Here is a 10,573-nt window from a genome sequence, read left to right as displayed (position 1 = left end):
TATATATATATATGTATAAGCTAGAGTTTTTAAGCATTTTCATTTATTCCAAAATAATAACTCAAGGCAGTAACAATTTAAACAATATGTTTTATTTGTGAACTTATGTTCAGCTATTCTTTTTAATAGTTAACTTTTAACTATTTTTGAATTATTCGGTTCATCAGTCATCAAAATTCAGTAAATATTGGTCACAGTCAGAGATTTACTTTAAATTTCACCAAGCTGTTTACTCACTAAAAACTCCCACAGATCATGTTTTCATGCCATTTTAATTCTTATTTTGATGTAACAAAGTGGTATATCTAAGTGTGTGAGTTGTTTACTTACTTTTTTAAATGGAAAAAATCCCATTAATGCCATTATATTGTTCATTCAGACTGATTCGCGAACGTGAAACGCGCGCGAACACAAGAGGCGGGATTTATCGCATGAACTCCCGCTGTAACTTTACCTGCTGGTGTCTCTGTTGTACAGTGTTTCTTTAGAAAAACAAGTGATTTATACACTTTTTAATGTTATATTTTGTAATATTGGCGTTGTTTTTTTCTCATCCAATATTTTGCCTCCTTGGAGGAAACGCCCCTGATATATATATATATATATATATATATATATATGGCTATTCTTTTGTAAGTAAACTTGCTTGTTAACTCAACTGGTACAGCATTGTGATGCAAGTCACGATACACATCACAATAAAAGAGCTGAAAGACTTGTAGAAGCCCAGCTAACAGGGAACGCTCTCAGCACTTTGGCTAATGTTCTGGCAAGGTTCTCTCAAAGTTATGAACTAACAGTAATAGAACATTTGTTGACAGCTCTTTTTTTAATAGTGTTCTCAAAATGTTAGCACAACAGCGTTATTTATATATTCATGAAATGTTTTTTTCTGAAACATTTTAGGTGGACATTTGGCTAACATTTTTTAAATGTAATTACTTGTTTCCGAATGTTAAGAGAACATTCAAAAGTGAGGTTTTCCTAATGTTTGCAGAATAATAAAAAGGCATAACCAATAGAAAAAATGTTTTAAAAACCTGGACGTTTTAAACTTTCAGAAAACATATAGAAATAAAATGTTCATAACTTAATTGGAACTTTGGCAAAACGTTCCTAGAACATAAGAAAAGGCATGGTCGCTTCAGCAAGTGTTTTTTCCAGTGAGCCTGGGTTAGTTATGACATGTATTTCCATGCATCATATTTAACAAGAAAAAAAATGTATCACAGATGGGCTGAAAAGTAAAAGAACGTGACGCAGAAAGAAAGGAATTCAGAGATAGAGATAGTTTTACATTTTGAAGGAAGATTATGAAGACAAACATTTTATATTTAGAATCACGTCACTGATGAATCATTCACATTAAGACTATGAATTATGAAATCTGATTTAATTTTGACTTCAAGGTTGCTGTATGTTGTTTTCTGATTCTGAATGAGCACATATGTGAAATTATTAAGTTCTGATATGATATGTGTCTAATTTTTTACCTAATAAGACTATAGAAGTGTTCCTCCGGCTGATATGATCAGGAATGACATAAACACTCTGAGATGGAATCCATTGCACAGCTTTTATTTGATTGTGCTCTCTGTTGTCGTTGGCGTGAGACAGACGCATGAGCTCAATGCTCGTTCGTGTGAGCAGCAGCAGCACTGCTGAAATTATTTATGGAGCAGCGTAATTTATGAGCAGACATGTATTGATTGGGTCCCAGCTGATATCATGCCAAATGTAGAGGAATCACACAAACACACACATTTGTTCTCATCACAATGGAGACTGTGCACGGACTTCTGCTGCTTTTATAGTGAGTTCAGGATCATTTCTATACTCTGACCCTCACACAAACCATCTTCATTAACACATCTTTTATTTATTAAGCCAATTTCAATACATATTTTTTTTAAAGAATGTGAGTTTTTTCTCCACTTCAGCAGCACTTACATACAATACACCAAACTTTAGAGTTGTATTCCTATGTATATTCTGAAGGGGTTTACTGAGGGGTTTGTTAACGTATGATTTATATTTAACATTATATTCCTAAAAATGTGGTGGAAATGTAGTTATTTTCTGTCTGTTGTCAGTATTTTCAGATTTATGGAGTGATAAAAAGAGAAATCCAAAATCCCCTCTGGAAAAACCTTTAATATGTCAACATAATCAAACAAGAATTTTACAGTAAACCTGGCTTTATCCAAAGTTCAGATTTCTGTTCTGGAAAAGCATGCAAATTAGATCATATTTTATTAAATGATTTGTATATGTAAACATAACATTGTCTTAATGTTCTGATTAATTAGCTGAGGAAGTATGGTGATATATGTTAAAATTGTATTCTATTCACCTTTGATATCTTGCCCTAATTAAAACAAGCAAGACTTTTTTAACGGCCGATGGGGTCGTGACTTCATCGTATGACTTGTAAAATATTCTCCTCTGTGAATAAGGTGCTCTAATCACCTTAAATTCACAGATGGACTCCTTATCCACCAAATATACTTTGGCACGGCATGATATGTGCATAATGCAAATGTCTTAAGAATGATTTATGGTTATTTTCAGTGTCATGTAGAGTTTCATTGGAGAGAGGATTGTTGATTGACAGTGAAACTCACACAAACTCCTCCAACAAACTATCAGGAGCAGGAGACCAGAGCCATAAACTGACAGGGATAAATCTTCAAATATAAGCTTGTGAATGCAGGCAGATTAAAACTTGTCGTTTTTTATGATTATTTTGTTTATAAAAGGCTACCAGAGTCATAAAAAGCCTTTTTGCGAAGGTTTCGGCGTTTGTCTATTTTCAGAATTGCTGGCTTTGAGTTAGCGAGCGTGAAATATATCACGGGGAGGTGGCCGAGCTTGTCTTTGTTATAGAAGATGTTTCCAGCAGTGAATTTTATTGGGCTGCATAAAATCAAGCTAAAAACTGATTACATTTTTTACTAGTGCTTAAGATAGATCACAATGGCAGCTGTTTCTGCACTGAGAGTAAAAACCACCGAGATTTCAGAAACATTTCAACATGAGAAACTATGTGTCAAAGCAGATTTTTATAAAGTAAATCCCATTTGAAGAGAAGTCAGCACTCAGCTTCATAAACTGTTGTGTTTCCAACAAACATTAGTGTACATAAGTCGGTGACTGAAACAAAGCAAACCTCAATAGCAGCAAAATGATAAAAGACACTAATATTCAGTAAAGTGTTTTACATTTGGGGTTTACAATACCATTAATATTAATAATCAGTAATATTATTGATTTAACTGTACTGAACTATTGAATGAGAACTAAATTTGAACTGAATAATGATGCTAACTTTGCAAGATCAACACTGTTATTAAACTGAATTGAATCAACAGTGAACTAAACTCAATAATGACGCTGTTGTCTTCTGTAGAGCTGCTGCTTAATTGATGAATTTTATAACATGAACTATTAAATTCCTGTTTATTAATGTGAAGCTGCTTTGAGAAGAAACTATATTGTATAAAACACGATATAAAAAATGAATCCGAATAAACAATAAGAAATCAGAATAAGCAATTCTTCCTCCAAGTATTATAGTTTATTAGCCTAACCATAAGCTTTTTTTTTTTCCAAGCAATGTAGCAACTTTTCAGGTTTCTTATAAAATATGCATCATAATTGTGTGTTGATCAGCATTTCCTTTTTAAACGTAGCTCATCAGAATTTATGATCATAACAATCTGTTTTATGATATCTGCACTGAAAACATTTTTAAAAATAATTTTCACTCAGAAATTGCTAGCAAATTTGACAAATAATTACAAATAACAATATCAAAGCAACACAATGAATTAAACATGGCATTTTAAGTTGTAATAGTAATAAAGTAGTATTTTCTTTTAAAATATGCTCCAATAATCTTTTTATTTACTTTGAAATATATATATATAAAATTCTTTTTTTTTTTTTTTACAGTGAGATACACTCCCATTCAGGTATGACTCCATTCTGTTTTAAAACAATAATTTCTCATATTTTCTTCTTATTTAATATCCTGTGTAACTCAAAGCTGTCACACTGTGGACGTAACATGAGTTGTATGCAGTGTGTCATGTTTAGGCATCGCTGCCTGGCCCTTTGTTTTGCCAAAGACACTCGTGGCCTTCCAGTAAAATCAAATGCACTTTGCATATGAATCTGCTTACGTTAACCCAGTCCTGAGCCCGCATCACTGAAGTCTTTCACATGTTGTGTAGCGTGAAGTGTTTCTGACTGTATGTATGGAGCGCGTCTGCGCTGACCTGATCTCCGGCGGCTCCTGTTCATCCCGCACCTCCATTGCGAGGCCCTTATTGATCTCTCTTCACATTGTCAGGGGCCCCGCGGTCCTGATCGCAATCTGTTAATTAATGTATCCTCCAGCACGACCGGCCGCTGTTCACCCACCTGATAAAGGAAATTAAACACTCAGCTTCCCCTTTATATTCCCCTTCTTATTTTCCTCTGGCCCTTTCTGTCTCTCAGCCCACAAACACTCACATCGCCCGCTCATCTCTGCATTCATATGAAAGTTTGGGGTCAGGTGTGGCGGGGTGAGTCGATCAATACTGTAATCTATCGGCTCTTTAATGGTGAGCGGGGCAGATAGCGCTGCTTTGGTGCACTTGTAAAGCAATCATTTTAATCATCGGAGCGCTGTGAGCTCGACGCGTGTGACTTGCAGACGGAGTCGTGGAGATGAGCTGCACACATTATTGACAGCTGTCAGAGGAAACACATAATGATAATGCCCTCGTCCTGTGTTTACTCTGGTATTTCTGTATTAAACATAGCAATACAGTTGCTTTTAGCTAAAGTTTAGTCATATATTTTTTTTTTTTTCATTTTTAGTAGTTTTTTTATGTCTATATACTTTTATTCATTTTTATTTCAGTTTTTGTTTAAGTTGTTTTAGTGCATTATGTTAAACTAAATTAAAATGCGAAATGTTGCCTTGGCAACTAGCTGAAATAAAAATTATTTTATATTTTATTTTATTTCAGTTAATGTTTATTTCATTTCAAGTAACAAAACTAATAACCCTGCCCAGGAGGGAGGTTTCTGTACAGACATAAACCTTAAAGTCTTGACATTGAAAAAATATCAAACATTTCCATCGTTATTGATTAGTTCATTTAACACACACTGACCTACAGAGGGGCATGTTGTCACACTATATGGGGTAAGTTGTCACATCTGCCAAATCTGCCATTAAATAGCCTATTGTAGACCTTTGAACAAAATTTAAACAGTAAACCAAAATAAACATGATTTTAATATATGTAGTATGTTTTAAGTGTGTAATAAATATTACAACAATAAGAATTTTAATATGGAGGACAGAATTCACAATCAATATCCAATTTAAGAAGTAAAAAACCACTGTTAGAAAAAGACCTTGTGACTGAAAAAAACTCATACATCCCTGTAACTTGCCGTTCTATATATATATATATATATATATATATATTTGTGTGTGTGTGTGTCTGTGTCTGTGTGTGTGTGTGTGTGTGTGTGAGAGTGAGTGAGTGTGTGTATTGTGTTCTATACACAGTATACTGTCTTCTTTCAGTAAACTGAGTACAGACTGTTTAATGGTTTGATGAATGAAGAGTGTGTCGTCTCTTGCTCAGGTTTCTCCAGCCTGTCTCTGGGAGACCAGATGAGTCTACTGCAGAGCGCATGGATGGAGATCCTGATCCTGAGCATCGTGTTCCGCTCGCTGCCCTACGAGGACGAGCTGGTGTATGCGGAGGACTACGTGATGGACGAGGAGCACTCGCGGCTCACGGGCCTGCTGGACCTCTACGTGTCCATCCTACAGCTCGTGCGCAAGTACAAGAAACTCAAGGTGGAGAAGGAGGAGTTCGTCACGCTGAAGGCCATCGCACTCGCCAACTCAGGTATCAGCAGCTTTAGACTAATTTGTTTGTTTGTTTTACATTTATAATTTTTTTTTTTACATTTATACATACACTGCAATTCAATTGTTTGGAGTCAGTTTTTTGTTGTTGTTTTAATTCATACTTTTATTCAGCAAGGACACATTAAATTGCACATCCAAAGTGTCAGTAAATACATGTATAATGTTACAAAAGATTTCTATTTCAAATAAATGCTGTTCTTCTGAACTTTCTATTCATCTGTGAATCCTGAAAGATAAAATGTATAACGGTTTCCACAGAAATATTGTGGAGCACGACTGTTTTCAACATTGATAATAATCAGAAATGTTTCTTGAGCAGCAAATCAGAATATTAGAATGATTTCTGAAGATCATGTGACACTGAAGACTGGAGTAATGATGCTGAAAATACAGCTGCGCATCACAGAAATACATTACAGTTTAACAGAGATTCACATAGAAAACAGCTGTTTGAAATTATAACAATATTTCACAATTTTACTGTTTTTACTATATTTTTCATCAAGTAAATGCAGCTTTGGTGAGCATGAGACTTTGAATATAGATTTTTTCTTTAACAGATTAACCTAACCAACTGTCACATTTGTCACATTCTGAGATAAATCGATCATTTTATTATTTTATTTTGCTTGATGTTTTAGCATCATATATTCCACTTGTTCCTCTCATACACATTTCACTGTCAGGCAAGAACTGCACAGAAAATCAATTAACCTAAATTTCAAATCTCTAAAATATGTGATAAATATTAACATTAAAAGTATTAAATAAAAGTTCAAGGACAAGCACAACGTCACCACATCACATTCAGCCGTTACATTTACAGTAACAGAGAGGAATCACAGTCGATCTCAGAGCTTTACAGTGGCTGTTTTGATCAATATCATCTTTCACTTAAAGTATATACAAACCAAAACCAAAATAGCTACTGTAATGTTTTATTTTTCTACTCTGTTATGTTGCATTGCGTCAATTAAATTTCTGAAGCGCCTTAAAAAGGAGCCACATACAAAGATTGACCCACCTGACGTGTACAGTATACACACTTTCTCACTGAATGCTTTATTTATCAGTATGGTATACTCGAGCATACTCACATGTTTCCGGTGACATGAGTCCTGAGGACGGACGCAGCCCGTGTAAAGATGAAGGGAGTGGAAACAGAAGAGCACTGCCGTGTTTCTCTCTCTATCTCCATAAGAGTAGCCACGGGGCCCAGCCGCTGCCACAGATAAATTTAGCATTTCATTAGGAACACCAGGGCTGTCAATAAAATGTGTAAAGTCGAATGGAATGAGTATCAGCGAGCGTTCGGGGGAGAAGACTCAGGCCTGTATCGACAGCTGGCTTTTCAGAAGGCAGGCCCCGTCCTCGCCTGATCAATGCGGCCCGCGCTCCGCCTCGTTTTATTCTGCCGTCTCGTCCGCTGTCTCTCTTTGTCTGGCTGAGAGATGAAAACGCTGATGGTGGGCTTTGGCGCGCAGCGGGATGACGGGAGAGAGAGAGACGCTCTGTCCGATGGCTCTCGCGGGACTGCCGCTGTCTGACAGCTGCGAAAATTCATAGCCATTGATTTTGTAATTAGCAGTTTATCAATCACACACACTCTCACACACACACACACACACACACACACACAGGCCTTCTGTCTGTCTCTGTTTCACAATGCGAATCGTGATTCTTCCTCAGTATTTTTGTCTTGTTTTCCAGTATAAATATCTAAACTGCCTTAAATTATGATAGATTCACTTGAGAAGCAAAATGACAAGATAGTAAGTCTTATTAACGGAAAAAAATTAATCAAAATTAAATGAGTTTATGCTTAAAACAAGGGGTGGGCGATATGGCAAAAATATCATATCACAATTTTTTTTTTTTTTCCAGAAATATCACAATTTCACGTCAAATAAATACTTTTTAAATCAGTATTTATATACAGTATTTTAAAAAAATGTTGGGGTCAGAAAATGTTTTAAATGCTTTGAAAGTCTCTTCTGCTCACCAAAAAAATACAGTAAAAACGGTAATATTGTAAATATATTTTCTATGTGAATATCTGTTAAAGTGTAATGTATTTCTGTGATGCGCAGCTGTATTTTCAGCATCATTACTGCAGTCTTCAGTGTCACATGATCTTGAGAAATCAGTACAATATGCTGATTTGCTGCTGGTTGTGCGGCACAATATTTTTGTGGAAACTGATGCATTTTATTTTTCAGGATTCACAGATGAATAGAAAGTTCAAAAGAACAGCATTTATTTGAAATCTTTTGGAACGTTATAAATGTCTTTACTGGCACTTTTGATCAATTTAATGCATCCATAAAATCTCAGTGACTCCAAACTACTGAACGGTAGTGTAATAAATATATAATTTTATTTTATTGTTAAAATTATTTATTATTTTAAAACGATTTAAAATAAACAAAATACTATGTCGGTACGTTACAGATGTCGGTACGTGTACTCAGCATGTGTGATGTTTGTTGTTCTGGTGACAGACTCCATGCACATAGAGGACGTGGAGTCGGTGCAGAAGCTCCAGGACGCCCTTCACGAAGCGCTGCAGGACTACGAGAGCTGTCAGCACACAGAAGACCCTCGGCGGGCGGGGAAGCTGCTCATGACGCTGCCGCTGCTCCGGCAGACGGCCACCAAGGCCATCCAGCACTTCTACAGCATCAAGATGCAGGGCAAGGTGCCCATGCACAAACTCTTCCTGGAGATGCTGGAGGCCAAGGTCTGATTGGCTGCTCGTCGCGTGACATCATCGGGGCCAGAGACTGCGGAGGACAGCCTGAGACGTTTTTAAAGACCTGGAAAAAAATTATAACTTGATTTAAAGCATAAATATAAATGGAAAAATAATTTAAAAATCTATAACAAATACTATGTACTTGTACAGTGATGCTTTTTGTTCTTGATCTGTGCTTATATATGATGGAAGAAACTGTAAGTAATTTCAGAGTGAGTAGTCATTTTTTCGTTCCGCTAACTCTCTGTACGTGTCGCCAACAACCTCAGTGCGGCCCTCGGACGACGCCAGGACACCTTGAGGACTTGTAAATATTCATGGCAGGATTTGGCTGGGGCTGGACGTGGAAGCTGCTGCCGGTTCTTCCCTAAATGTGAACTTGCTGATGTCCTTGAAAATACCTCTTCTTGAATCCTGGGAGGACGATGCTTGTGACGCGTTTATCCGGGATCTCAGTCATCTTACTCTAGTAGCTCAGCAATAAATCGAGCCGACGGCGAGAGGACGAGGAGCGCCCACCTCTTGTGTTGCACTGTACTGCTTTTTTAAACAACTTGTTATTGTTGTCGTTGATGTTTTGGCCTGAATGTAGTCGGTGGGTGGAGGGGACGAGGTTTCAAAGGATTTACGACGCGTGGCAGAAGTCCAGGACTCTCCGTGTTCAAACAATCAGATGCCCGTATGTTAAACGGCCTATTTTGGGCTTGTTAAGCCACCGGCTGAGGAAACGAGGTGCCCGTCATCATCTGCTTTTATAGCCATGTATCTGAATGAAGGTGGGCGGCAGGTGCGGGTCTTTATCACCAGCTTTATTTTTAGGTCTTGGAAGACGACAGCAGATTGAACAGGAGAGGTGTTTGACCTCATGTTGACACAATAGCATCACTTTGAAAATGGCCTTCGAACTCGCCGTCCCTATAAACAGCTTATTACCCTTAGATCCGCTTGACAGCAGACCGTTGTACGGCTATTAGTCCAAGATATCCATTAGGAATATCCCGAGAAGCATTAGCTCTGAGAACGGCAGCAGTGTGATTGCGTGGACTGGGACGTCGGCGTACACTACTGATGTCATTTACTTGAAGTGAACTGTGGGCTGTCTGGATTCAATGCTGTGACTGAAGGATCACAGGGTTTGATTGTGTCCTGGGGTGCGTTTCCCAAAAGCAACTATGGTCACTAACATACAGTAGTTTAGCAATTCTCAAGCTTGTGTGGTTGGAAGTACAACTTTCGACCTGCGGTTATAAGCGTCTTGTTGGAATGACGTGGACTTAAATAGATCATGCTCAATTTGCACATTAAGCAAGATAACATGCAGTACATTCTATAGCCTTCATTGCATTTAAATTTTCAATTCAAATTTTGTCAAATATACATTGCTACAAAGCAGCTTTACAGAAAATGCATGCATCTACATTACAATTTAGAGTGATCTACTAAATCAACTGAGATTTTTCGATGGGTTTTTTCAGTTCATGATACTTGGACATTTTGTTCTACGACGTAAACCCCATAGGAGAATCTGGAGGGAACCTGTGGCATATTACTCTTCCGGGTTTTGACGTCATGGTTGCAGCACTGTATACATTTCAATCTATATATTTTGGTGTGTCAAAAATCAGCTGCGTTTTTGAAGAGCGTGCATGTAAGTAAAAGTGTAAGCGAATCCCAGAGTATGACGTGTTTGAATCAAACATCAAATAAAGCAAAATGATGGGAGATCACAAATAGTTAACTAGTCCTGACTGAATAAACCAATTACATAGCGCATATTAATGCGATTTTAAAAAACAAATGGCTTTCTGTTGTTCGTGTAAATTAACTATAATAATCGGACATTAAAGGTACGGTCACATTAATAAAATTAGCAA

General features: G+C 37.0%; 1 protein-coding gene across 1 annotated transcript in view; it reads left to right on the top strand.

Moving 5' to 3' along the window:
* LOC107678144 (steroid hormone receptor ERR2-like) overlaps positions 1-8,786 on the top strand; it is a 76,204-nt gene extending 67,418 nt beyond the window's left edge. The window contains exons 6-7 of the mRNA XM_016473311.1: positions 5,652-5,921; positions 8,446-8,786. Coding sequence (XP_016328797.1) covers positions 5,652-5,921; positions 8,446-8,690 — 515 coding nt within the window. The 3' untranslated portion in view covers positions 8,691-8,786. The remainder of the gene's footprint in view (positions 1-5,651; positions 5,922-8,445) is intronic.
* The last annotated feature ends 1,787 nt before the right edge of the window (positions 8,787-10,573 follow it).

This window comes from Sinocyclocheilus anshuiensis, unplaced genomic scaffold, assembly GCF_001515605.1.
Source record: "Sinocyclocheilus anshuiensis isolate Anshui unplaced genomic scaffold, SAMN03320099.WGS_v1.1 scaffold1069, whole genome shotgun sequence".
Taxonomy (NCBI): domain Eukaryota; kingdom Metazoa; phylum Chordata; class Actinopteri; order Cypriniformes; family Cyprinidae; genus Sinocyclocheilus; species Sinocyclocheilus anshuiensis.
The sequence above is the reverse complement of the archived record's forward strand: the minus strand, read 5'-3'. Positions and strand labels throughout refer to the sequence as shown.